The following is a 27,596-nucleotide window of genomic DNA, read 5'->3' as shown; positions in this document are numbered from 1 at the left end:
GCGCGGTGGCGGGCTTGGATGCTATCTCGTGGGGGGGTTTAGGGCCATTTAGTGTGATAAAGACGCGTCATCACACCAACCTCGAACCCACTCTTCGTTTGTTTAGTCTTGAGCTAGTCGGATTAAACTATAAAGGGCTGAGATTGCTGACGACATTTTAGGCAGAAATAAGAATATGTATTCCAGATGCGAACAAAATCACCGTAGGGGACTTTTCATGGCTGAGCTGCGTATTCGGAGACTCAAGTCTAATAATAGTCTCAGAAGAGCCTCAGAAGAGTAAAGAGTAGCAGAGCCGCTCCACAGATCATCAAATGGCATTGGGATCAGGGAAATAGTGACTATAGTGACTATAGTGACTACAGTAGTTCGAGAAGTTGCTACTGACTTAAGCGCTGGGAAATCATTAATTGAGTTGTTCAAAACAATGATCATGACCTTGGGCCTACTAATAACAATGAATAAAATGTCGAGGTTGGATTTTGGTGGTCTTGAACTCTCAAGAGTTGGCACCTGGGCGTAAAGAACACCGCGATTCTTTGAATATACAAAACTTGAAATACTAGTAGTACATATATTCATCTGTGCTCAAGTTATTCGTAGACATGCCAGTGGTCAACATGATTCAGGGCTACAAGGCCTAGAATTAAGGGAAGTATTGAAAATCTCTGCCTACTAGTATATATGATCGTGACCAGTTCCAAGGTTGCCCAGGGGCACTGAACTTCTAGTATTTGAATGAACCTTCAAAAGCCCTAGAGTTAAAAGTATTTACCATCCAAGATATTTCAATAGTACCTACTATATAGCCGCTGTATATTCACATAGCCTTGGAACATACTTTGGTATATAGGTACAAGTCCTTATGCTGCACTTCGCGCGGCACTACCTAGGTGTAGTAGCGAAGTTACACATCAATGGGAAAGGCATGTCCTGGCAGCACCCAAGTGCTTCAAATGTTGGTAGCTGTATTCACATCCTCTCACATGCGGACAGGGATGTTCACATACTTAATTACAGGGCTAAGTCAGAAGCATCTATAGGTGACTACATGTGATGACCTACAACTCTTTTTATATAAGTACCTGCGGGGTTACCTACGGGGTTACCTGGAGACTCCGAGCCGAAGGAAGGCTAGCCGCTACTTAGGCAACTGACCGCCCTATGGATACTGATTCTGCCCCTCCCCGCACGGGGGCGGTCAGTAACAGTGCGGGGAGGCTTCAGGGTAGATATCGCGACCTTCTCAGGTTACTGTCAATAACAACTCCTCACCACGCCCATAATGGCAACCCGTCAGCTCTTTAAAGCTCATCCCCCCCCAAAACAAATAATATCAACATCAAACTTGACATCACCACCACGAACCCTCCTTCTAACATTCGATGCCTTCGACACCCTCTTCTACCCTCGTCCCTCCGTCCCAGAACAATACGCATCAGTCGCACACAAATTCGGTCTCTCCCGAACAGCGGTAACCCCAAAGAAACTAACCACCGCGTTTAAAGACAACTTCCGAACCCAAATAACTCAGTACCCGAACTACGGTCGCGCCGATGTGCTGCGCGGGCGATATGGCGGACCAAGACAATGGTGGGAAGAGCTGATTCGGAATACCTTCGCGCAAACACTATCTACATCAAAGACTTCTTCCAAAAGACAGCCTAAGTTACCAAAAAGACTAGTGGAGAACCTGATTGATCGCTTTGCCGGTGCGAAGGGTTATGCGCTGTATGAGGATGTTGCGCCGTTCTTTGCAGGAATGCGCGAGCTTAAGGCCATGAGGCTCCGTCGCTTTGATCGCGTCGTTGTTGGTGTGATTTCAAACTCGGATGATCGCGTTCCGGCTGTACTCAAGGATCTGGGGCTACGGGTTGGTGATCAACGTGCTGATCAGGATTTTTTAAGTATGATGTTACCTGGGTTTGAGCAGCGTGATTATGCTGATCTTGATTATGATGCTGCCATGGGGCGATACAATGGCCTACATCCAGACAATGATGTTGATATGGTGATTACAAGCTACGAAGCTGGTGCGGAGAAACCAAATCGATTGATTTTCGACGTTGCGGAACGACAGGCCCGGAAATTAGTGCGTCAATCTGGCGTTCCTAAGGATGATCATAACGAACCCTGGACTCGAGTACACATTGGTGATGACTATTACAAGGATTATGTTGCTGCACACAATGCAGGATGGCAGAGCTATCTGCTCCTCCGAGCGAATATGCGAGAGAAACCACCGGGGACTTTGAATTCATTGATGGATATCTTCTGGGAATTGCGGTTGGAATGATACGCTGGTACTTGATTACGAGCTCTGAATTTGCCTCAAGAATACTATCACCCCATCAACTGGACTTTCTGATCGTAGGGAATCTCCATCCCATGCATGAACCTGTACCCATAGTTTTTCCGCTTCCTCAATATTGATTCCCCGGGTCTCAGACCAATAATCGCAGTTTCCAATGGCTTTCTCATCCTTCCATTCCTCGGGATTCTTCCCTACTGTAAGGACAACGTCCCCACTTAGAGGTAAAGTCTGAACATCGACATCAATTTGTCGTAGCACCTTATGCTGTACGAGCTCAAACATCCGTGGCATATATCGTTCTGCGTAAACGATATCAGCCTCTGTGTTCATTTCCTAAGATGGATAGCCCGTGATCATGAAGAGCTGAGATGGCTCCTTTGTATTCCGGAAGAATACGTGCATGGGTGGAACCGATTTATCCGCAGTTGGATTCGTGTAAGAGGCACAGAATTCAAGGAGCTCAGTGATGAGTTGCTGGAACTTGGGGCTGGAAATGGAACTGGGGTCTTTCAAGGTAGAGAGCCATATCTTGGTCATCGGAGGCATGCTGTCTTGTATACTTGGACTGAAGGGTTTATACCTGAGAAACGGAGTTGATGATAATGCAGGAGGGATCTTGCAGCTTCAAGTTGCAAGGCTGAGATGACAGGTCGATTTATATCGATTACCGGACCCCTACGGAGCCTTGTCAAGCGGGGTGGGATGTTATCGAAGCATGGCCCCCAATTTAAACAGGGAAAAAATACATGTAAGGACATGGATCTGAGCAGGATTAGGAGTGAAAAAACTTGATTCAACCTGAACAATGGCGCAAATGACGCATATTGCAAATACTCTTAAACAAATAAGAAAACTCCACCCATCAACGCCACACCTTAAATCCCACAATGCCAATGTACAACCATGCATAACATATCATCAAGTAAACATGACCCAAAACAATCCAGGACTTAATCCCATTGGCCTTTTCCAGCCAATCCGGCCAATCCACCACCAGCATGCTTGTTCAATAACTTCGCAACGTTGGAACCTCCGTTACGCTGCTTCATGCGAAGTTCCTTCTCTCGCTCCTTCTCCCGCGCAGCGGTATAAGAATTGACAGCACCACCCTTCTTAGGACCAGAAGCAGTAGGCTTCGTCACGCGATTAGATGCTGACACAGAAGATGAAGATGAGGACGAGGAGCCAGCTGTGACACGACGTAGAAGTTGGGGTGGTCGGAACCCGATAGGGCCATCGTTGCTAGCACCGGCCTGGAAAGCCATTTTCGTGTTGCTGGAACCGGTAGATGTCGCAGTGGCGGAGTTCGATGAAGCTTGACGGAGTAGAGACAGGCGATCGACGACAGGCGCGCGGGTGCGACGAGGGTGACTGGGTTTAGCAAAGTCCTCATTGGGTTGTGAATTGGCGTTGTCAGAGTGGACTGCCTCGTCGGCGTCATCCCCCTCAGTACCTGGCTCATCTTCATCAAGAGAGGCATCTTCGTGGAAAGAGTCGTATTCGGGTGTCTCGGTCAAGAAGGACAGAGTCTCACGAATCTCAGCCAATGTAGCAGGCTTCTTCGACATAGCACTAGCGGGAGTGCGACGAAGATTAGGCGGAGGACGGTTTGCGATGTCTTCCGTTGAAGGTTCAAGAGGTCGCTTGCGCTTCTTGTCGTCCTGAGTATTATCTTCCTGTCCCTCCATACGAACATCTTGCGATGATTCGTTTTGGGATTCGCTCTCCTTTTCCTCCAAAAATTCCAGCTCAAAATCATCCTCAAACTCGCGATCTTCAATGGCCTTGAAGAATGCTGCTTTCTTGGGATCCTCTGCAAGTTCACCCATCTTGTCGTCTGCCAGAAGGGCTTTGCGCATCTTGGCAAACTCCCGTTGCTTCTCACGTCGACGTGCTGTACGTTCGTCATCAGAGTCATCGAGATCAAACTCATCATCGGCAGCACCACGTCGACGGCGAAGGGCTCCAGTAGTGATATCCTTAAGCAGCTTGGCCACATCCTTTTCATCGCGGTTTCGGTCATGGACACTGAATAGCTGTTAGTCAATTTCTTGTTCGTTTGAGAATATTTGGTATGAAACTCACGCATTGAGAGCGGCAAGCTCTTTCTCGTCAACAGTCTCACCACTGTTGTCGTTGATCATTTGCTTGTCGTATGCATTCTCTTCTCCATCACTCTCGTCACTAGCACCGCCGAGTCCGGCATATTCGTCCTCGGACTCTTCTGCAGCCTCGTCGACGATTCCCTTGGCCTTGCTATTCTTCTTGTCATAGGGAACATGTATTTTCTTCGAGGCCTTCTTCATCACATTAAAGGCACTGGGATTGACCTCGAAGTCACCTTCGTTTGTTTCCGCTTCCTCTGCAACAGCTGACAAATCAGCTGCACGTCCCCGCCGCAGCTGTCTGCTCTTTCGTTCAGCAATAGGTGACTGACTTTGACCCAGGAGTACGGTCTCTACAGTTGAGACTGGCGGCGTTCCTCTGAATCGCTTGGAAGGATCAAAAGGAGAAAACACAAATCCTTCGTCCTGAGTAGGGTCTGGAAGCTGCGAGTATTCAGAGAATGCTCGCCCAGCTGGTGATTCAGAGACTCGGGTGATATTTTGGCGGTAGTTGTTCATGAACTCAGGCTCGTCCGGTTGTTCTTGGCTGTCTTTAACAAGAATTTCAGACTCCTCTTGATGAAGTCTAGGTACAGGGCGGCCTGGATCTGGCAGAGAGAATGGGACTGCAACCGAGGCTGGCCGGCTCATGTCATCATTATCATCGGCTAGGGTACCAGCAAATGCTTGAGTAAGACCCATGGATAGATTGGGTGAGTCCATGCCAGGGAAATGAGGTCGTTCCGCGGACCGTGCAGCGATTGACGGGGGTCTGACGGGTGTAGATGGAACTTGTTGCTGAGCTTCCTCTTCGTCCTCATCATCACTGACCACCCGTGTTGGACGCTTGCGCCGTGTCCCGGGGGGTTCAACTTCGTCATCTGAAGCTAAAGCCTCGCTTTCGCCATCGGATGATTCATCTGCTTCATCTGCTTCATTCTCAAGATAACCGTGGTTATCAGCAAGACTGCCAGCATCATCGTCTTCATCGGCAGATCCTAGCTCCTCATTCTCAGAGCCTGAGAATTCATAATCACCATCGTCTTCTTCATCGTCCAAATCTTGACCATTCTTCCTTGCAGCCCTCTCTTGCCGTTTGATGTCATCGGCTTCTCGGCGAGCCTTCTCCACCAAATCCTCCATGTCATCCTCCATAGCTGCACGCTCCTCTGCACTTTCGATAACCACACCCTTGGCACGGAGCTCCTCAATGCGCTCTCTGCGTTCCTTCGCGGCTTGCTGACGGGCCTTGTAAAGAAGACTGGCTGAGAGCTCCGCATTGGACATGGAGGTCGATTTGCGAGTGGGAGAGGTCAAGTGGGCCAGAGCCTTGAGCCTGGTCATAGAAGCGGACTCTTGCATTTTCCTGGCGGGCAGGTTCTCGAAAGCGGCAATACAACGAGCCTTGCCAGGCGAAGTGACTACATCAAGATCATCGCTATCTGAGTGATCCTGTTGGTGCCGAGCAATTTCGCGCCTCGACATGAGAACCCGGACAGCGGGGCGGGTGAGCTGGAACGGTTCTTTTTTCGGAGGACGCGTAGGAAGGGTCACTAGTTCTCCAGACGGCTTTGTTTGCACATCCTCTGATGCAATGATCTCCTTTGGCGCAGATTGATCAGCAAGCGCAGTCGCGGCCTGATCATCAGTTTCGGGATGTAGTTGCGTAGAGACGTCTTGCGCTGGCTTTTGTGCGTCGGAGGGGCCAAGTACAGGAGAAGTATGAGGAGTGTCACGAGTTTTCTGGACCGCCTCGCCATCTGATGACTGCATTGATCCAGTTGCGGAGGAGGAATTGGGCTGCGCAGGCTCGGCAGTAGGAGGTCCAGTATTTCCGAAGTTGAATCGAGCAAAGAAGCTCTCCTTTGTGATCTTCTTCTTCGTCTGTGCCTGATGAGCAAGTTGCATGTTTCGGCTCATACGCTGCGTTTCTTGTCTCATCTCATCCATAGCCTTCTTACTGGCCTTGCGCGGTTGTCGAGCTTTCTGGCTAAGTTTGTGTGCCGACTTTGGATCTTCAGCTCCGCTCTCTTCTCCAGAAATCATGTCAGAGCTGAACTTCTCCAGCTGTGCTTTTCGGGCAGCCTTTTTCTCTTCCTCGGCTTTCTCACGCTCCTCGCGCTCTTTCCGCTTTTGAGCCACAAGCGCAAGGAATCTTGTGTTCCCTTTAGATGGTTGTTCATTCTCTTGATCGGCGTCATTTTCTTCCTCGACGAATAGAGGCGATTCAGAGCGGGCGCGAGAAGATGAATGTTGGGATATGTTGGCGTCCGGCGACTCTTGTGTAGCCGCATTATTTTTTCTCCTCCGCACAGCAGGGAGATCATCTTCGCTGGAATCGGCATCGGGTTCGCTTTCGGCTGCTGGTACAGGCGCTGAGCTCTGTTCTTTTTCTGTTTGTAAATTTGTAGTGCCTTGCATCCGGGCTGCCATTCGTCCTTTCGGCTGGACAGCTACCTCGTCATCCGAGTCCTCGGAATTGTCTGATTCGTTTTGGTGTGTCTTTGAGGCGATTGACTTGGAACCGAAGTCCAGCTTCGAGACTGTATTTTGGCGCCGGGTGGTATTGCTATCTGAATCGGAGTCGCTGTCGAATTGAGCCATCATGGCCTTGATTTTTTGGCCGGGGTGAGCATATTTGGTGAATTTCCTGGCGACGCGGAACGCGTCGAACGCGGTGTAGATGGGGAGGACATGGTGGGTTGAATTTTTAGGACAATGTTACTGGTATCGTGATATGGGTATTATGAAGGAGGTTGTCATTATTAAGGTCAATTGAAATGGAGTGTTGGAAGGCCGACTTTGCGGGACGAGCAAGGGCGACAGAACATACTCCTCCATAGTCGACGCGCTGCGCGTGCCTCGCGTTGCCAGGATAGTCACGTGCTTCCCTTATGGCGATTGCCACCATGTTTTACCGGGCATCAATCAATCAAATAATTCTTGACCAATCACAATACAGTTCCTGATCCACGAATTTTACACCAATGAAATGTACGAATGATGGTCCAATAATTCGGTGTTAGAAATTAGAAATTTGAGATTTATCGGCGTTTGAAAAAAAAATGGGGTTTTTACTTGCAGAATTTCATTATCAACTTTGTTTTTATATCTAAAACATTGGATGCTCCAAATTATCATGTAAGTACTTATGACAATAGTTTTGATATCTCATTGGTCTGGGTTATCAATTCTTTTGCTCAAAAGAAGACCCGATGGCGTGACAGACTCTAACTTTATCTCTTCAGATTAAAGGGTTCCAAGTTGTTCTCTCAATATAGTCAAATTCTCATCGGCCGAGAGAACCAACATTGATTGAAACATTCATATCAATATCTGGACCTAATTGCACCTGTTATTAATATTGTTCTTGCATTTCTCCTCAATCTTACACTATGCCGGCTGCTAAAAGCGTTGCCGTTATCGGCACCGGTCCATCGGGGGCTATTGCCATTGATGCATTGATGCAAGAGAAAGCCTTCGATGTAGTCCGAGTCTTCGAACGGCAGGAAAAGGCCGGTGGATGCTGGTTTGTTCCCCATTCACACATTATTACATAAAATGTCAAATTCATGTCTAACAACGACGTAGGGTCTCGAGAGATGACGAGCCACCTCGTCAACTCGACTTTGATGGCATGGCCGATCGCACTACAGATGCGCCGCTGGAGATTCCTTCACAGTTACCTTGTCGGACTCCGGCAGTAACCCAGGATCGCTACACAGACTCTCCTGTGTACCCCGGGTTGGAGACGAACGTGGATGCGGGAGTGATGTCTTATTCACAAGAGCCCATTCCCACTGTTCGCTCCCAGTGGTCAATTGACCGACACGGTCCTGAAACTCCATTTCGGCACCACACTGTCATCCGGCAGTATATTGAGGACTTGATCACCAAGAAGGGCTACACCGATCTTGTTGAATACAACACGACAGTTGAGCGCGCGCTCAAAGACCCAAAGACCCAAAAGTGGGTTCTCACAATTCGCCGTAGAGAGATTCAGAATGGCAAGCCATCTGATTACTGGTGGGTTGAGACATTCGATGCTCTTGTAGTGGCTTCAGGTCACTATGCCGTTCCATATATTCCCGCCATTCGGGGTCTGAAAGAATTCGCTGCACGATACCCACTGAGCGTTGAACACACAAAGCATTACCGTGGACCAGAGACATACCGAGGAAAGGTAAGTAATGGTTCTCGGAAACTTATCATCCACCACATACTAACCATACCGCAGAAAGTCATCACTGTCGGTGCATCAGTCTCCGCAGCAGATACAGCAGTCAGCCTAATTGACAGCGCACAAACACCAATCCACGCCGTAGTCCGTGGCCGGTATAACGTCTTCTTCGGCGACGAGGCATTCAGGCATCCTAAAATCCAACGCCGGGCACCAATCTCACACATCACCAGCGAGGATCGTACAGTGCATTTCGAAGATGGAACATCCGTCAGTGGAGTCGACCATATCATCTTCGGTACAGGGTTCACCTGGACTTTACCTTTCCTGCCTGATGTCCCAACCCGCAACAACCGTGTTCCCGATCTATACCAACACGTTTTCTACCGCCACGACCCTAGTTTGGTATTCCTCGGGGCTGTCGGTGCTGGTCTCACATTCAAGGTCTTCGAATGGCAAGCTGTTGCTGCGGCGCGTATCCTTGCAGGCAAAGGTGCGCTACCCCCGTTGGCGGAACAGGACAATTGGGAGACGGACCGAATCGCGAAGAAGGGTGATGGACCAGCATTCACGGTTGTCAACCCCGACTTCCGGGCCTATTTTGAAGATCTGAGACGCATTGCTGGCGAGCCACGTGAGGGGATGCCGGGTAGACGACTCCCTCCTTTTGAACAGAAGTGGGTGGATGATTTTGATGCGGGCCATGAGCGGAGGAAGAAGATGTGGAGGAAGGCTAATCGGGAAGCAAAACTGTAGATACAGAGGACTTGACTTGTAGATATTTTGTATATAGACTCATCATGCTTCCATGCTCATAGAGACATGCTTATGGCGCAAATAGATTCGTCTTCGTATTCAGAGTTTCAAGACATAACTTTGTATTTTGGAAGCTCAGTCTTCGGTTCGTCTGTCAACCAGCTCTATTGAAAATCTCGATATGCCAGTGTGGGATGCGGCATGTTGCTCGTCCCAGTAGTGATAAAAGATGCATAACCGCCAAAATTCCATGCAACAATATTCCCAACTTCACCCAGTTTATGAGTGACCCTGACAAGGGCCCACGCGCGATTTTGTGTGGCTTCAGCCCGTCAGCCGTAGCGCCTTGGCATTTCCCTGGATTGAAGAAGCGACGAGTTTAAAAGGGTCCATTCCCACTTGAATTTTGCTCGTTTTTCGTCTACCTGAGGCTCAAAATTGTTTCAGCTCCACCACGCTGGTGCGAGACGTCTTCAGAATCTGCAGTTCCACTCAACTTCAACCATGAATTCCGGCTCTAAAGAGGCGTCTTAATCTGGGTTCCCATTGATATTAGCTTGGAATATCCAAATCCGATTATTTCGGATCTCGAGTCTCCATAATCACAATGGACGTCACCACCTTAAACAACAGTCAACCAGCTTACTGCTATAACTCCCGCGACTCTTTCCCCTCTATCCCTGGTGCGCCAAAATACTATGCCGAGGTCCCTCTGTACCAAACGAAAACACCAAATGAGGATATGGAAGAGGTGCTTAAGTCATGTTGTCATTCGAAGGTGTGGTTATATTCAAACCCGGAACCTTGTACGGCTGTATGCAATTCGAGCTCAGAGAAGCAGGCGCAGGATGTTTCATACTGTTTGAACTCGAAGGATATTGAGTATGGAGGTAACTCGAAAGACTCGGGTGCTGATCCACATGTTTCAGTGTCAAAGGGAGCATGGACTGTGTTGTTTGTTAGTGTACTGGTGGTTTCGGGAATGATGATGTAGGAAGTAGTGATTTGATTCTTTTGAGATACCCAATTTGAGCATTGGATCGGCACGTGAGCTTCGAGTTATACTAAGCCTCTTAAACCCTGAATGATATCCATGGATACATACCCATGAAATCCATGTTTGCATAGCATAGGATGCCTCCATGCCCACAGTACTCATGCGAAATCTTATGCCATTTGCCCACTGCTACACAGATCTGCTGCATCTAAATCTTGAAACTGATTCAAATATTGCGCGACGCGGAGTAGCTCTGACTCCCCTCACAACAGGGTCATCGACAGTTTTGGTTTTCTTTTCTCCTCTATCGCGAAACTCTCTCTTTTCATTAAGGAATGTATCCAAGGAATTCAAAGAACTTACCAAATGGATTCAGTCAAATACAAAGTCTATGCCATCACAGGACTAGGGGGCATCGGTCTCGCCGTTGCAAAACAACTCCACGCCCTTGGCGCATATCTCGCTCTAGCTGATATATCAAAATCAACACTCGACGCCGCTGAGATTGCTCTCTCCACATGCAACCGGATTTCCCCAATCCTCGGCCCAAATGTCACGACCACTGTCCTTGATATCAGCTGTGCACACGATGTGAGAGATTGGATCACTAAAACAGTGAAGCGCTTTGGACGACTTGACGGTGCAGCGAACATGGCCGGTATGATCGGCGAAAATGACGGTACTGGTGGATTCGCGGGTATGGGAATTAGCAAATGGGATAGGATATTGGAGGTTAACCTGACAGGTTTGATGTACTGCTTGAAAGCAGAATTAAATGCCATTATGGAAAATACTCCTGATGGAAAGGGAAGTATTGTTAATGCGGCAGGCATCCAGGGTGTGCGTGGGCATCAATTAAATGCGGCTCATTACACGACCAAATATGGCGTTATGGGGTTGACGAAGTCTGTTGCGGAAGAGGTTGGGCCTAAGATTCGCGTCAATGCTGTTGCTCCGTGAGTTTTGCGAACTGGGTTCTGAGTTCGCTAGGTTAATGCTAATTCTACGTTCAGTGGCTCGATTCATTCTCCACTATTTGATCGGGCTGCGTTCATCCATGGTCGAACTGGAGTCCCGTCCAGGGCTTTTCCCCGCCTTGGAACTCCAGAGGAAGTGGCTCAGACTGTGGTGTTTCTATTGAGTGATGCATCATCCTACACCACTGGCCAGGTGTACAACGTCGATGGAGGTTAGAATCTTTGAATGCGCAATCGCATGAGTCATTTGAATGCTAAAGAGTAAACCTCCAATCTCTTTCGCTACTCGAATACTGGAGAATTTTGTACCGCCTACTATTAGTAGCATTACTCCGGTTGATCTCTTCATTCTTCAGGTTTACAGTTCCCCAATCGATACCTCCATCTTTCTTCTTTATCCTTACATGGCCGTTAACCTGCCTCATCGGGTTCTTACATACATAGATGAGTAGGTAAAAATCACCTACGGATACGAGGAAAGGTCCAGATCTGTGACTGAGTGTGTAACCTTGGAAGTATGGGTGCTTAGTTGAGTGTTCACTTAACAGAGATTCCTAGTCAAGTACATATCTTTTCCAATTATTTCCCACGTGTGCAAGCTTCGCGCGGCGCTAGGACTTGTATGTTCAAGTTATTATCTAGTGCCGCGAAGAGGAATATGATCTAACATTTGAATAAATATGATCGAATGTCAAGGTGAAAATCTTGAAAAATGGAGGGCAATCACAGACAACTTCAAGTGCGGCGTGTAATTTAACTATCATATCCAGAACAGTGTAATCCTATCAAATGGGAATTGATATCATGATCTAGATTCTCGTCGATTGTGTATTCGAAATCTTCCCCTCCGATGCCTTAATCTTGTCATTTCGCACCCGTGCAGCCCACGCCAAATCCCCATCTGCTCCATGAACCGACCTCAGGTAGCTCTTAAAGTTGTGAGACATAGTGACAACTTGGGCTAGATGCTTATCTGTAAGTTTAGGTGTGCGTTTCTTGCTTTTTGCCTCAAAGCACGCAAGCGCGACGGCGGTTTGGAAGGCTTGAATAATGTGAGCCGCGAACGTGAGTTATTTATAGAGACTGATTGCTGCTTACCATTTCGTATCTCACGTCCGTTCCATTGGAGAATTCGAAGGTCTTCCTTCACTTCAACGTACTCCTTGGCACTCATGGAATACTCAATCTTCTGGCCACCCTCCTCGTGGTTGCTATCCAACTTCTGGAAATATCCATCCCAAATCTTTTGTCTGGACTCTTCGTCTAATGGATCATATCCAATCTGCACATGGATTCGTGACAGGAATGCTTCATCGAAACTTCCCACGCGGTTAGTAGTTAGGAAGAGGATACCCTGGAAGTAGTCCAGAGCTCGCAGAAAGACTATTTAGTGATAAGCCTATCTTCTTGATCAATATTCGAAATGTATGATAACTCACCAGATACGATACTGTTCCGTCGCAGATCGTTGCTAGACCGAGTCTCAAGATAAACATCAGCTTCATCAAGTAGGACGATTGCATTCCACTTTTTGGCATCTCTGAAAAATTGAAGGAGGTTCTCCTCCAGTCTCACTGGCTCATAGCCCAAGTCGGCCGCAGCAATGCTAAGGAGAGGCCGACCGGTATATTCCGCCACGGATTCTAATGACGGTTAATATTGATAACCTCAATGGCAGTCTTCAAGTTGCTTTTCCATACCAGCAGTCAAAGTCTTTCCTGTTCCTGGGGGACCATGCAGTAGCAAGATCTGACCTTCTCCCTTGCCCCGAACAAAATCAGAGGAAAAAGCCTGCGTGTATCCTCCGCCAAATATCTCACACACAGCCTTGATGAGACTCTTGTTGCTTTCCGGCTTCATGACGAGGGTGTCAATGATATTTTCATCGATCTTAGGATCTCTCATACCAGTGACAAGCAGTGAGTCTAGGTCCAAACGTTAGCAATTCTTTGTCAACTTATTTCGGGAACTTGAAGTATGCGCAACCAACCCCAGGCCCGATCTTTCAGCACATATGCATAAGCATGGGAGCAACACAGTAAGTACTGATGGTCTATGATATCATCTTCTGAGTTGAGATCAATCCTATCGTAGTCATCAAATAGACGACTGTCAATGCCGTGTTGTGCAGGACTTTTGGCCTTGCATGTTGCACACGGGCATAGTGGCTTCCGGGTTCGGCTGCCTAATTCATCCTCATGATAATCATCTGATTCTTCGAGTTCAGATTGGTCGACAACGACCCGTGTCTGGGCAAACTATATCGCTGTGAGATTAGACAAAAGGTTTGAATGAAATTAAAGAATCAATATCGATAGTATGTGTCAAACTCACAGTGCGAGTACCCTGCATTCTACTTGGGCCAGTGTACTCCTGGTATGTAGGATTCTTCGCTATTCTGACAAATCGCTTCCCACGCTCGATCAATTGCTGGCGCAAAGGGTTCTCCGGGTCTTCATTTACGTGGAACTGAATAGGATATAGAGGCAACGACGAAATTTCTCTCTCGTACTCAAAGACGGGAATATAAACTGTCTTGATCGAGCGCGTGAGGAATTTTCCGCCGCGGTACTTCAGATTCCAAACAGAAACACAGTATGAGCTCGAACGTGAACTTCCTGAGTCGAATAATCCTCCAGAGACGGATTCAATGACATATGCATTGATGATTCCATACTCTCGGACAAAGACATCTGAGCCAGGCTTGAGGAGAAGCCAAAGAGAGCCAAATGTTGTCTTTGGAATTTCACTGCTGAAAAGGAGTTCGGCATCTTTCAACCCAATCTCGGGAAGATCATAGATATACTCGAGCAATATGTCAATATGCTCCTTGCATGTAGCAGTGTATTCATCATCATGAACCTCTCCAACCTTCTCTCGATACTGAACAAGCTTTTCTCGATGAAGATAGATATCGGTGAAAGGGTACACAAGTCGCCCGAGTCCCAGGTCAGTCTCAGTTCTTCCACGACTGTTTTGTTTCGGATAGAACTCATCCGGCCGCGACTGACACTCAATAGTAGCCTTGAGAGCATTGAGTAAGAATGGCGAGTTGACTTGCAATACTGGCTTGCCAATTGTATCATACCCTGCGTTCTTTCGTCGCTTATTATCATGTCTGCTACTAGAGTAGACCTCTCTAGTCTCCTCAATAACGCTATTGACCTTTTTGATTTCAAAGACCCCATTGAGCTTGGTTTTCTCCGCGCTTCGCGCCCTGCTCTGCCATAAGTAGTCACCATCGGAGTCCATCTCCAGATAAGTCGCAATATAGATGATGCTACTCATTTCTACTGCGGGCTCCAGCTCTTCTTCTTCGCTGTCGGATGTTTCTGATGTTGAGTTTTGGTCGCTACCATCACTCTCATCCTGTCCATTGGCCTTGTTCATCTGGTTTTCCTTTTCCCTGCTTATTGCACCGGTCACGTCAGTAACTCCAGTGAATTGGATCTTGAATTCCCAGCCAGGTGACACTAAGTGGTCCCAATGGCTCGTGAGAATACGACAGTCGTGAGGCTTGGTTTGAGTAATCAAGAAGTCCGGGTTGGGTCCCTCGTCTTTTGCATCGATATCTTCCGCAACCCATTCAGGGAGGTAGATATCGGTAAAGATCGACTTGAGCAACATTTTGGCACCCTGTAAATAGAGTTAACATTATTTCTCAAATCACCAGGAAATTGAATTTCAATGATCTCGACTAACTGACATCCCAAGTTTTGGCAACCCCATATGGCAAGAGCCATCGTGTGCCAACTGGATCAACAAACACGATATGCGGTTGATCTTTCACCTCTTTCGACGCAGCAGCATTAACCTTTTCTTTTCTCGCAATGCGCTCACTACTGGACAGTTTTTCCTCCTTATCTTCCTCAGTCCCTGTCTGTGAGTTCGCCTCAGTGACAGGGCTAGAATCGCCAGGCTCTGCTGCACCAACACCCCCAACCTCGTCTGAAATTTTCTCAGAGTGAACGATTGGAACAGAGCCCTCACTTTCTTTTTGTTATAGAGAGTTAGCCAGCGTAACTCAGGATGAGTCCTCCTATCTACTTACTATTTTGTGGATCGGTTACTTCTTGGATCATCTCATCGTTCACTCCGGGGGGGGCCAACCTCAACGGGCCTACTATCGAGCATTGTAGCACCATCCATAGCAATTCAAAGGTTCAAGATAATTTTAAAAACATCCAGGGCATGGAAGGGTCTTCCAGGGTTCACTCCGAATGTAGAGCCGCAATAGGGGGCGGGGTTCATGTGAATATCAACAGATGTACATATGTTTGCGGCAAGCACGAATGTGACGAAGCCCACATGTGCAGGTGCCACGTCACAACTTGAACATTTGAATGGCTTTTTTGATACTAGTCACAGCTCCTTTCGCTGGTCATTCGTTGGTTATCATCTAACATGCAAGCCAAGCCGGCCCCATTTTGTGATAGTGAAGGTCAATACGATGCGCAGCCTTCAGCTCGAAATTGCGTGCATTTTTGTCCATCTCTAACACCACAGATTGTATCTCACATTCTCTTTTCCAGATATCTTTACACGCCTTCATTCGAAGGTTCCGAGCTTCGTAGGAAATCATTTCGTTGACTTGTGGACATTCTCGAAGCGGGGTGAACACGGCTGAAGTGGGGTGGCCCCGGGGTCCAGGTCTGTGCAGGAAGGTCAGCAAGCAGTCACAGCCACATTCGGTATAGGCAGAGATAATAATCATTCCGGCTTTTAATCTAGAAGTATTTCCAGGATTCACGGGCCACCAAAAATACTCCTTCGATTGATCTGGCCCAGAAGTGCACGAAAATCAGAGCTATGAGTACAGAAGAGTTGTCACAGCCACAGCTTGTGCGCCGTTTTACATCTGAACTCAAGGATGACTCCGATTTAGCAATTCAGACGAAAGCATTTCAAGAGGACATGGACAAACAAATTGAGATAAGAGAGAAGATGCGTATGGATCATGTCAGTGATAAGGGAAAGATAAAAGAACAGTATGTCAACTGGTCTATATGCATATATTGCCTTCCAAGGTTATCACTATAGGCGGCTGACAACGGTCATACAGATCAGTTGGAGGACTCGAGATTGCACGTCAGGCTCTTCAGTCTCAATGTGAAGAATTTTTCAAATCAATAGAACAGAAAGATGAGGCAGATAAAAAGAAATCGAGCGTTCGCCGTATGTTCCATCGAAACAGCACAGAACAAAAGCTGGCTCAGGAGATGCGTAACCGAGGACAGTTTACGGTGGATCAAGTCAGTTCTATGGCCACTGAACTTGAGGAACAGTGGAATGAATCAAATAGCAAGGTAGGACTAACAACTATCAAATGTCAAAACAACCCGATTGACTGTGAGGAAATTCTAGGTCGCAACGAACTTTATGAAAATCTGTCAGAAACTCAACGATCATAAACAAATATTTCAATGCTTCCCGAGTCAGTCTGACTATACGTCTGCACTATGTGGTGCTGTCACGATGATCGTTCAAGTACAACTCTAAGCCCATTCCTATTGCTGTGACGATTCTAATATCTGATACTTTAGGCCTCAATTAACTACGCAACAATCGCTGAAACTCTGTCGGGATACGTAGCAGAGTTATCAGACCGCATTTCTATTTGCACAAACTGGCTTGATCTATACACAAATGTGGATATGAAGGAAAGGCTATGTGGAATTTATGAGCAGTACTTTAAGTTCTTCACCAAAGTTGCGACTTGGTACATGAAGCCCAAGTCTTCCAAAATATTCGACTCATTCAATTCCAACTTCACGACAAGCTACCAGGGCACAAAAACAAAAATACAAACTTCTATCCAGCTTCTCAGGGAGCAGGGGGAGATCGAGAATGCGCGCCAAGTGACAAATATTATGCCCGCATTGGCCTACTCAGCCGCAAGCATCATAAAAGAAGTTAAAGAAGCCCGAAACGCAAATAATGATGTTGGGGGGAAAATGTATCAGCTCTTACTTCAGCTGGATGGACGCTGTAGGCAGTGTCCTTTACCCCTTACATGATTCTAACCTTACTGGTCCAATTCTCACACCTTCTTTTACGTTTAGTGGAACGCCTAGAGAGTACACAACTACCAAGACTCCACGAGACTTCAGGTGATACATCTTCCGAGACATCTTCCATAGAGGGATACGAGCCAACAGAAGTTCTAAGAATCACTGGTGGTATCAGCCGAGCCGAGGCCGAGGAACTATGCCAAAGCCTCGACCTACAATCGCTGATCAATCAAGTGGGTGGTAGTGACGGCATCGAGCCAGCTCGTCAAGCTGGACGACTTGTCGCAGAGCCTAATATAATCCACACACTCGGAAGATGGACACAATCTACGTGCGGTAATGATCTCATCCTATGGATCATGAGCCCTTACGAGCCAGGTCCACAGACTAGTGCGGAGCTCGCAGCATATGGAGTCATCTGGACAGCAATTCAAGCCAAAGCGCAGTTCGTGGCTTACACTTGTCATCGACCCCGACCTGGAGCAGTACCTGGGTATCAGAATCTCGAAGGCAAAGCTGCAGTTCTTGCGATGGCTTATAGCCTGATACTCCAATTACTACAGTTCCAGCCACCCGGTGATGAATTATTCCTGCAGCGAGAAATGATCGATCAACTCACTCAGCCAGGGGAACGTTGGACCTCCAGTTTAGCACTGCTGAAACATCTTCTCGCAAATACGCCTACGCTGAGATATTTCATTGTCTCAGGAATCAATTTGCTGGAAAGTGAAGCGCAGGAGATGTGCGAGGAATTTGTGGACTTACTACTCTCACATGTCAGAAATGCCGATTCGCCTTTACGGATACTCTTCACCACCTCTGGACAGTCAAGGACACTGTTCGACACTGTGTCAATCGAGAGCAAGGTTTCCTCACAGAATACGTTCCGTCGGGCGAAAGGAAGGAGATTGTACCACGATGTTGAAATGCCCAGCTAGCATGGTTGTTGTGTTGAAACGAACCACCTCCAACATTTTGAAAGGGTTGGCCAGCACTTTAACTCTTGAATGTTTGAACATGGCCTGCATGGATAGGCCAGGTGCCAGATGATTGACTGGTTTCAGTATTCTTTTGTTTTACTAGTATTCTTCTTTTCCCCCTTTCAGAGCTTATCTCCGCTGCTGTTCAGCTCTATAGTGCAAAGGAATTTCAGATTTCCATCTTTCCAAGTCTATTGAGACAGAAAATGATTCCAACATAATATTTGCTTGTGTGATATATACAATGATCGCTATTTAATCAAAATTTTATGCTCCCAAACTCCGAGTCCACCCATGTATGTGCAACCGCTAAAATCATGATGCATGAAAGATCCACGAAGAACCTTGGACTGTCAAGGCAGAATATCCGCTATGACTAGATATACAGCCATAAACCTGGGAACCAAATATGAAGTTAGCATTTGCACATATCAAGACCTAGTTTCACAGGTGGAACATACATATCGCTGTAATAAATGCTAGCCAGCTCGGAACTTGAATAGACAGAATTGATCCAGCATTTGTGGCACCAGTCGCATCAACAACGACAGGCCACCCATCCTCGTAATCGAGATAGTTCCAGCCCATATGAGCATCCTAATGAGAAGTTTCAGTTAGCACAAATCATCAGTCCAGAGTCTCAGACCTCGAGTCCAAAAGAAACAAAAAACTCACAATATCAGCAAACCCAATACTCGTATTGAGATAATGATAATAAAGAATATCCGACTCATTCCTACTCGCAGATAAAACACCCAATCCACCAGGAGCATAAACAACCCCATGATTCGAAGCATAAACAGTCGTACCACCACCATCCAACAATTTCGTTCCATCCTTATCAACAAACGGACCTCTCACATTCTCCGATCTTCCAACCCGAATCTCATACTCCTCTCCTCTAGCCGGGAAAGTCTTAAACTGACAACATTTCCCATGACTAAACCAAGCATAATAATAACCATCATGAAAACTCATCCAAGAACCTTCCTCGGGTTTCTTTTTCTGATGCGGGATAAACGTCAACTGAACCGCATCAGGAGACTCAGGATTTTTAATCGATAACAGATCATCCGAAAGAGGAACTTGCCAAATATCATGCCAAAAGCTACCCCAATTTAAATAACTTTGGCCTGTGACATTATCCGTAATGAAGGATGCATCAATCGCATTTGTTATATTAAATGGCCAGATCTCTGATCCATTTCCCTGTCCCGTATGGATCAATGCACCGTGATCAATCCACGTACTCGAACTGCCCAGTGAAGTGGTTGTAGCCACGCCGATGGCACTAGTACGGGATCCGCGCTCACTGAGAGTGTAGTAGCAGTAGAACGTGCCGTTTGAGTAAATGGTTGTTGGGGCCCAAGGACGTGTGCGGTTTTGTGTATCGATTATTGAAGGTCCGTCTAGGACTGTACCGACGGATTCCCATGGTCCGCTTAGATTCTTGGCGCGGTTGATGGGTATATGCACGCCACCTTTGAAGAGGTAGTAGTAGTCTTCCCAGAAGACTATGTTGGGATCGTGGGCGACTATCTTTCCTTGGTTTGGGAGTGGGAGGCGGTCTGTTGTGTCGTAGACTTGGGAGAGTTGGCTGATGGATTGTGAAGCTGGAGTCGCGGATATGAGTGGGGAGATCAGCAGTATGCTGAGAGAGGCGTATGTGGAGAAATGCATGATGATTATTTGACGTAATTTTTCCCTTTCAATTGCTGAAGGCTTGTTTTTCAGGTGTCGTTATTTGTTTCCTCTTTCGAGTCGTGATATGTAGTATGCGCAGGTGGACATGTGTGATATGGTCGGAGTATTTTCGAATTGGGCCTCAATGGCCAGTAAATTAAAGAAACAAACGTTATCGAGAAGACGGGCACATTCTTTTTAAATAAATTGATCTAATTTATTTGATTTTTGAAACAAGTTGAAGTAGAACAAAGAATCAAGGATGAATCAAAAAACAACCCGGAAGCTTGGAAGGGGACAAGCACATGGCTATAAGTAAGGGAACACTGCATTAACTATAAATTATAAATGTAAATCACAATGAAAATCATTAAAAAAAGATTTTCTCAAGCACAGCCATCGAGGCTCGCCCACGTCGATCCAGAGACTAAAGAAAAGCCAAGTTTAGGGGTCAAGTTAGGCTGCCATTTTTGGGGTCCAGATACTTCCACGGTACTTCTCCGAGCCTCCAATTTATCATATAATTACATGTACCTCATAAGTACTTCAATACCCGTAAATCCAGGGTCTCGTCCCACCTAGCACATCAACAATAGCCTGTCACGGTTCGCGCTGAACTCACGCCCCAGTGAAGAGGCAAATGGTGATTGGGCGAAATGAAGCGATTGGGTTCAGTAGATGAGTTTCAGATTCTAACTCGGTAATCTTCACCCCTTTTCAAGAAATTAATCTATGGAAAATGGAATTATACTATCTTGTCAAGGACGCCACGGCGTTCGCTTAAACAAGAGAAGCTTTTAGTCCCGCTATAGGCTGCCATTAATTCCCGGCATCTGGATGAATCAGTATCAGATATTTCCAGTCCTGTTAAGAAGAATACCTTAGGTATCCTGGGGCTGATTTCAGATTCTGACTCTGAGTTTTATTTTTGTTTTTTCCAAAATTATTTTTAGAATATCCAACCGGATAACCTGGGGCCAAACAATCACCCTGCAGAATGTTAAAACAGCACGGAGAACTTCGCAGCCTTGGAGCCTCACGCACTTGAATTTAGCTTGGGGCCATAGCGACTCAGACTGTGTCCACAGGTGGATTCATCCGCAAGGCTCTGACTATAAATAATGCATCGAACTCGAACTACTGAACTAGTGGGCCTCCGAGTCCGGGATTCGGCCCGTTTCTGCATTTGGTCACCATGGGAATCCCGTGGCTCGCTGTGCTTCTATCTTCAAATGTTCCGATCGGCAGAGCCCTTGCAGGTTAGCTGCGAGTGATCAGCGACATGACTTCATAGTGGGCCACTGGGAGCTCTCATCTTGATATCTCAAGTGCTCTTTGTGGGGAAACTCCTGAATGTAAAAGTTTTGCATCATTACTCCTTCATATGTGCAGGGCTGTTCTGTTGGGAAGTGGAATGAATAATGATCATGATGTACTGTGTTAAAAAGAAATGTATGTCGAATACGGAGTATAAAGTATAGAGTAAGATATACAAGAACCAAGGAAAGAAAATCCAGTCATAAAGTTTATCATACACTGCCTGTGTATCGCTTAGATCGCCGCCATTGCAGTCAGATCCTCCCAATCGAACACATCCAAAAAGGGATCGAAATCCCCGGGCGGCTAATGAATATAATCAGCATCAATAATCTGCCAAGTTATAGAAACCAGTCATTGAACTTACCGTGACGCCAAGATCTGGCGGTGGGATCATCCCATCAAACTCCGGAATGACGGGCGCCATTCCCGGTGTGGAGAGAAAAGCAGACACCTGGTTATCCTTAAAATTACCCATCCCCGGATTTCCCAGATGCTCGCAAGTTGCGTGTCGCGTGAACAATGTCTGGGCGAATGATAGAACTCGCTCGACGACTTGTTGCTTATACATAATCGCTTGTGCGGGCCACAGTTTGGCTTTGACTAATGCGCTAATGGTTGATAGGAAGAAATAGTCCTTGGCACCCTTCACAATTAACAGGAAGCGGACTTCGAGGGCGAGGAGGGCGGTTTCAACGAGTGACATAAGAGAATCGGGGATGCCGGGTAGAGCGGTAAGTTGAAATGTCGACGTTGACGGGAAGAGGCCATTGGCTAACGATTGTCAGTCATGAAACAGGAAAACAAGACGCTGGGGAATGACTTACGTGTGTGACTATCTAATGAATGTAATACTTGGCAGATGGAAATGTAAGCCTGGATGGTCCACTCGCCGAGAGCACATAGCGACAAGAGAGGTGCTGTCTCATGAAGGCGACGTTGAGTCGAGAGAATCATGACAGCTGCATCCAAGCGAGACCGCGCCGACGCTGCAAATAGGGCTTCGCGGCGTGCCTCAATGGCAAAAGGTGTGTGAACAGAGAGAAGACTCTGTGCCAGCTTAATCTCCATCAATGATTTCCACAACGCCACCTTTTGCTGTGCCAGAGGACCGTTCGCCTCGGCAGAGGGCCATCCGGGAATCTGAGAGAGATGACGAGTCAATTCCCAATCAAGCTTTTGGATCTCTTCATATCGACAGCTAATCCGCGGCGAATGCATGAGTGAACAGGCTTTCAGACGGATAGCGAGCGAGCGGCCAAGAGCCGTTTGGAAAGAGCAATCGGTAGTTTCACTGATCGGGTGGCTTGCCGGTGGCTCGACGGTGCCTTCATGAAGCTCACTGTCATTGATATTTAATGGAGGAAGGGTATCATAGTCCAGAGGCTGAACACTTGGTTGCATGCCTCGATCAATGGCGACCTGAAGGTCCAGCTCCACGATCGTAATCCAGATGCGCCGGCGCATCTCCTTGTTAAAAGTGGAGATCCGAGCATACTTACTTGGATCCCGATGGTACCCAGCCATCATGGCCGACTTGACCAGGTGACTTGTGGCCAACCATGCCTGGCTGCGTTTGATGCCAAAGGAGTTCTGAGCAGTGATCAACAAGATATACAGACGCAAGGTATTAATCTCCGGTCGCTTGATATGGGCATTGTTGATCCACTTCTCCGCATGGAGCACCCACATTAGAGCGGTATGACAGTGAAGAGGTGTTGGGCTCTTCTCTTGCAAACTAGGTACATCGGCGAAGTTCCAGGCGCAGGCAAGGATCAAAAGGATTTGGGCGACAAAGGCAGCCGAGTGGATGGTTGGGTTATCGGAGCTTGCCCAAAATTCATCCACGGCCTGAAGGAAAGTAGGAACGTGCATGATACGGTGGGTGGATTCGATGTATGTCAAGTACAAGCTGATGAGTTCATCGGCAACTGCCCGTGTGGGTAGGAGAGCGATGAGAGAAAACAGTAGTTGGATCTGGGATTGGTTCATTGAGGGGTCTCCTCTTCCACAATCCTCGTTTGACTCGCTCCAGATCTGGACGAAGCCTAGACAGGATTGGGTTTGACAACCGAATGTCCTCGGCGAATGACCTGATGTCAGGGAACTAAAGGCGAGCGTCAGTCATCAAGGTAATCCAGTAATGGTAATGGATTGACAAGATATGTGATCAATCGTAAAGTACCAATAACATACCTGAGCCACCAAATTGGCATATATCCCCGAGCCACTAAAACGAGTCTTCGTTTCGCGACCTCTCATCATGATGCGAGGGGCAATATCTAACTGATTGGTTGGGGTTAAGGGGTCATCAAGGTCGCCCTCATCGATAATATCGTGAGTATCGATCTGCGAGGAGAAGGTTACCTCGGGTTCCGGCAACAGACGTCTAGGACGTTGCAACAGGCCCGTATTCACGTAAGGCTCTTGATTAACAGCGGCTTTAGGAGCCCCCAGCACGGTTTCTAAGAAACAATCACGACGCTCTCTCCCATGTTTTCCCCGACCGTGAGGAGCATCCGACGGGTTTGGGCCCGAGCCGGGCGCGGTTGTCGAAAGAAGTGCGTCCGACCGAATTGACGGCGCCCCTAACCCCGAGTCCGGGGGTGTCTGGAGAGGAGTCTGATCATTCCGGGGCATTGATACTGTGGATCCTCGGTCTGGATTAAATGCTGTAGTTGTCACAGTGGTTGGTTGCTGCCATAGGAAGCCATCCTCGTAGGTACATTTGGTGGGCGCTCTGCTTTTCAGGCAGCGGCCGCAGGTGGGATACTCTCGGTCGCAGCGTAATTTGCGACTGCGACACTGAGTACAAGCCATAGTGCGACGACGCCTTTTACGTGGCCGATCGGCTTGTGTACCAAAGGAATGAACCTCTTCCATGATGAGGATTGCTTAACTGCTTAACTCCCTGGAGCAGAAATTTTCACAATCACTCCCTCCTTTTTTCCCTTCTCATGAGAGTTCCGGGGGGTGGGATAATATGACTTGATCCGGCTTACGTGGTATGGCCACGGGGCCCACAAAATTGACCCGATGCAGTAAGTGTGTCCGACCACGGAGATAATGCCGCATGAGACCCTCGATAACTTGTGGAGATTGAATTTGTTTTAACTGGAGATGAATTTATCCGTCATGATTTCACTGTGAAGTTGTGGTGCACAATGTGTAGTAGTACTTCTTTAGTAGGTTCGTGGAGAATTAAGTGAAAAAGCAAAAAAAAAGAAGGGTCCTGAAGCCAAGAAATGGCCCCCAATATAACCGCCACCAGGGCTGAAGGCCCAAACTTTTGAACTCCATGACATTCAATTTGGTAACTATTTACTTTCTGATTTCCTATTATGGATAGTGCCCAATATAAAAAGTCACCATATGAGAGAACTCTGGCAGTCAACTAGGAAGCTGGCTATTATTAAACATTTAATGGTTTTCATATTGCCAGTTGATCTATTGATCCATGCTGCTATGCATATCTGTCTACTACCTAGTACTAATAGTACTAGTACTAGATATTGCTAGTACCCATTCTTTCTATCTTAATTCACATATATGATTAATTGTTGTGAATTCATTTTCACATAATACTTAGGTAAATACTACTGGCAACTGGGTAGTAATACTTACACTCAATATTGGACTCTTTAATACTATTTAAACACTAGGGGCACTATGTACTAGTATGCTGCTATATCTGTCTCCATCAGACCCTGGGTTGTCCTCAAATCCAATACTTACTGGCAAACTTGAATGTTCCTTTGATACAACTTGGACCAATCTATATAAATTCCAAGGTTCTTTCCAGTATAGAGGAGAATTCATAGCCTCTCTTATGCAACGTTAACGCTGGCGAAGCTGAATAGTATCATGATTCATGCAAGTCGACCCAAATTGATACCAGGTGCTTAATTACTACCTAGATAGTGTTCAAAGAAATCTACATTTAAAGTTCAAGTCTCATATTATGATGTATCGTAACTCGAAGAGCACATATCCAGACTGAACATTTGAATCAGTAGACTTATCTGCACAATGGTAGTCCCAGGTGGCTGCTTAGAGCAAACATTTCGAAGAGCCCTAACGTCTAGCCCTACTTCGGCTATCTATGTAAACATTTGAAGGTTTTAACATTGCACATATGAAGTTCCCTATAAAGTAGCACTTTAACATTTTGGATGGGTAGTATTATGTTAAACACTGCTTACCAAGATCTAGAATATGCATCTCAAGTGCTTGGGAGAAAAGTCTTTGTAGTTATAACCTTGAAAGCACCTGGGTGAGCTAAATAGACGCGACACTTCTTAGTATCATTTTGATAATTTACTGAATAGTGCACATGTGCTCAATGAGATCTAGAAACTACATCTCAGCTAATTAAAAGAAAGGTCTCTGTAGTTTCAAGCACCTAGAAGGGCGAAATAGACGCGACATGTCTGTGAAGTTCGCCTAGTCACAGGATAGCCACATCAACACGTCTTTGGGATCTATCGTCCGAACTCATTGGTGGACGCCTAGCAGTCAATTCCAAACAAATAATAGGCGAGAAAAACAAATAATAGGCGACTCTGTATCTCTCCTCTACCTTTTTTGTTCAACACCTCCGACGCGGTTCTTCTCCCTCCCTCATCTTTTGCATCCAACCACCATCTTCAACCACCACTCCATCATCTCTAGCTGCTGTCAGCAAGATCTGAATATCTATCTCCATCATGTCTGTCTCGTTCCAAACACTACCTGTGGAAATTCTCTTTATGATTGCCGAAGATGTCGGTTGTGCCAAAATGCGAAGAATGAAAGACTGCAGTCTCACGGTCTGCTCTGCATGGTATGCAGTCGCAATTCAGGTTTTGTATGAAAACTTCCAACTCACTGCCGAAACCTTCCAACGTCTCGCCTCCAAGAACCGCTCCAAGCACGTCGTAAAGGGCATTGAACGGTTCACCAAGCGAATCGACTATGGTGCTCCCAAGGTCATGGGATCAAACAGACATTGGCATTCGAACAAAGGCTCATACGAACACGACCGGTACGGTGCGGTGCCCCTGGGCCCGGAACTTCTTCACACCACTATCGCTCGCAGTGGTAGTCTTCGCTCCTTCAGTGTAAAGTTCACGGATGAATATTCGCAAAACATTCGGCTTCACGATCGGTATGATCTCGGCTTGGTTGCAGCCCTCAGGTATTGCAACCTCAAGAATCTGGAAATCAGCACGATCGAAGCACCGGGATGGGACGAACCAGTACCCTGCACGGCAGCCCTCTCACAGCTGATTGCACGATTGGACACGGTTTCTCTCCGGATGAAGTACATCTGTCCCAAACTCCTCGAATACATCTGTCCCCTCGAATTCGATCCGCAACTTTCACCCTATCCTCTTATCCCAGGGACAGAGCCGACCAAGGTGAAGTACACGATGGACCCGGCCGACGTTAAGCTCAAAAGCCTGACCATTTTTCTTACTGGCGTTCATGACCATCGTACCCGGCAGCGTGTTGGGCATAACCCATTCTTCAGCTATCGATGTGGTGGACACAACCCCGGGGTGGATCTCCTTCAACCCATGCTCGATGGAGCTGCAGCTCTTGTTCAGTGTGTTCCAACCATCGAGCACTTGTGGGTTGTAGGATGTTTCCAGCCGGGCACCACATCGGCTGTTCTTGAGGCCCAGGACGTTGCAAAGGGGGTGCGCCGAGTGATTCCACCTGCAGTGTGGCAGAGAAGCGGTTTTGATGTGACAGCCAACCATTTGTCCATCTACAACCGTGAGGTGGACACTCACATTGAAGAAGTGGAGTAGAGGAGGTGGGGACGGAGGTGGGAGGTGGAGGGGTTAGAGCAGGAGTGAGAGGCGCCAAGGGCCTGAGATAAGCAGAGAAAATGCAGGGTTGAACCCATGTGCACATCACCACAAGAACAAATTCCTAGTAGGGTTCATGTCTCCTGTAGAAGTATATGATTCTCTCTGCAAGATGGGGTTGCAGAATAGATCAACTAAAATGTAGTAGACTGTAAAAATTGAGTAATCCAGTATAGTATCAGTTCAACGCTGGGATGATGTCGCGAGTCTGAGTCCATGTTAGTCCTCTTGCTTCATCATTATACAAGTCAACATTTGAATGGTAAGTAAAGGTTGATATACTTAATTTTTAGGCCAGGCTCTTTCAGGTTTTGAGGTTTTTTTTTCTCACTTCTCACCCCTGGGTAAGCGTTGTAGTAGGTAGTAACTACTAGTATGAATCTGGCCAGTTGACCATATTATGTAAATAGTTCATTTGAAC

General features: G+C 46.9%; 11 protein-coding genes across 11 annotated transcripts; 5 read left to right on the top strand and 6 right to left on the bottom strand.

Moving 5' to 3' along the window:
- Positions 1-1,285: 1,285 nt before the first annotated feature.
- On the top strand, positions 1,286-2,296 carry N7483_007286 (uncharacterized protein; the record flags this gene model as incomplete). Its single annotated transcript, XM_057090723.1, has 1 exon — positions 1,286-2,296. The coding sequence occupies one exon, from the start codon at positions 1,286-1,288 to the stop codon at positions 2,294-2,296; it is 1,011 nt and encodes a 336-aa protein (XP_056945464.1).
- A 15-nt stretch (positions 2,297-2,311) lies between these two features.
- On the bottom strand, positions 2,312-2,644 carry N7483_007285 (uncharacterized protein; the record flags this gene model as incomplete). Its single annotated transcript, XM_057090722.1, has 1 exon — positions 2,312-2,644. The coding sequence occupies one exon, from the start codon at positions 2,642-2,644 to the stop codon at positions 2,312-2,314; it is 333 nt and encodes a 110-aa protein (XP_056945463.1).
- A 3-nt stretch (positions 2,645-2,647) lies between these two features.
- Positions 2,648-2,860, bottom strand: N7483_007284 (uncharacterized protein; the record flags this gene model as incomplete). Its single annotated transcript, XM_057090721.1, has 1 exon — positions 2,648-2,860. The coding sequence occupies one exon, from the start codon at positions 2,858-2,860 to the stop codon at positions 2,648-2,650; it is 213 nt and encodes a 70-aa protein (XP_056945462.1).
- Positions 2,861-3,264: 404 nt separating this feature from the next.
- N7483_007283 (uncharacterized protein) lies at positions 3,265-7,026 on the bottom strand (the record flags this gene model as incomplete). Its single annotated transcript, XM_057090720.1, has 2 exons — positions 3,265-4,342; positions 4,400-7,026. 2 exons carry the CDS (start codon positions 7,024-7,026, stop codon positions 3,265-3,267), a joined length of 3,705 nt encoding a protein of 1,234 aa, XP_056945461.1.
- Positions 7,027-7,814: 788 nt separating this feature from the next.
- N7483_007282 (uncharacterized protein) lies at positions 7,815-9,355 on the top strand (the record flags this gene model as incomplete). The annotated part of the gene is made up of 3 exons (XM_057090719.1): positions 7,815-7,948; positions 8,011-8,602; positions 8,657-9,355. 3 exons carry the CDS (start codon positions 7,815-7,817, stop codon positions 9,353-9,355), a joined length of 1,425 nt encoding a protein of 474 aa, XP_056945460.1.
- Positions 9,356-10,718: 1,363 nt separating this feature from the next.
- N7483_007281 (SDR family NAD(P)-dependent oxidoreductase) lies at positions 10,719-11,546 on the top strand (the record flags this gene model as incomplete). The annotated part of the gene is made up of 2 exons (XM_057090718.1): positions 10,719-11,308; positions 11,366-11,546. The coding sequence occupies 2 exons, from the start codon at positions 10,719-10,721 to the stop codon at positions 11,544-11,546; spliced, it is 771 nt and encodes a 256-aa protein (XP_056945459.1).
- A 592-nt stretch (positions 11,547-12,138) lies between these two features.
- On the bottom strand, positions 12,139-15,411 carry N7483_007280 (ATP-binding protein; the record flags this gene model as incomplete). The annotated part of the gene is made up of 8 exons (XM_057090717.1): positions 12,139-12,371; positions 12,428-12,712; positions 12,769-12,972; positions 13,030-13,254; positions 13,320-13,587; positions 13,664-14,965; positions 15,036-15,322; positions 15,381-15,411. 8 exons carry the CDS (start codon positions 15,409-15,411, stop codon positions 12,139-12,141), a joined length of 2,835 nt encoding a protein of 944 aa, XP_056945458.1.
- A 727-nt stretch (positions 15,412-16,138) lies between these two features.
- Positions 16,139-18,278, top strand: N7483_007279 (uncharacterized protein; the record flags this gene model as incomplete). The annotated part of the gene is made up of 5 exons (XM_057090716.1): positions 16,139-16,317; positions 16,392-16,635; positions 16,694-16,816; positions 16,873-17,317; positions 17,392-18,278. The coding sequence occupies 5 exons, from the start codon at positions 16,139-16,141 to the stop codon at positions 18,276-18,278; spliced, it is 1,878 nt and encodes a 625-aa protein (XP_056945457.1).
- Positions 18,279-18,764: 486 nt separating this feature from the next.
- On the bottom strand, positions 18,765-20,000 carry N7483_007278 (uncharacterized protein; the record flags this gene model as incomplete). The annotated part of the gene is made up of 2 exons (XM_057090715.1): positions 18,765-18,917; positions 18,996-20,000. The coding sequence occupies 2 exons, from the start codon at positions 19,998-20,000 to the stop codon at positions 18,765-18,767; spliced, it is 1,158 nt and encodes a 385-aa protein (XP_056945456.1).
- A 1,554-nt stretch (positions 20,001-21,554) lies between these two features.
- N7483_007277 (putative C6 transcription factor) lies at positions 21,555-24,203 on the bottom strand (the record flags this gene model as incomplete). The annotated part of the gene is made up of 4 exons (XM_057090714.1): positions 21,555-21,626; positions 21,688-22,094; positions 22,148-23,427; positions 23,506-24,203. The coding sequence occupies 4 exons, from the start codon at positions 24,201-24,203 to the stop codon at positions 21,555-21,557; spliced, it is 2,457 nt and encodes an 818-aa protein (XP_056945455.1).
- A 1,823-nt stretch (positions 24,204-26,026) lies between these two features.
- Positions 26,027-27,115, top strand: N7483_007276 (uncharacterized protein; the record flags this gene model as incomplete). Its single annotated transcript, XM_057090713.1, has 1 exon — positions 26,027-27,115. The coding sequence occupies one exon, from the start codon at positions 26,027-26,029 to the stop codon at positions 27,113-27,115; it is 1,089 nt and encodes a 362-aa protein (XP_056945454.1).
- Positions 27,116-27,596: the final 481 nt, after the last annotated feature.

The sequence above is a fragment of the Penicillium malachiteum genome (genome assembly GCF_028827825.1).
Source record: "Penicillium malachiteum strain IBT 17515 chromosome Unknown utg000003l:1.0-4950554.0:1.0-4952489.0, whole genome shotgun sequence".
Lineage (NCBI taxonomy): Eukaryota > Fungi > Ascomycota > Eurotiomycetes > Eurotiales > Aspergillaceae > Penicillium > Penicillium malachiteum.
This window is presented reverse-complemented; position numbering and strand designations above follow the sequence as displayed.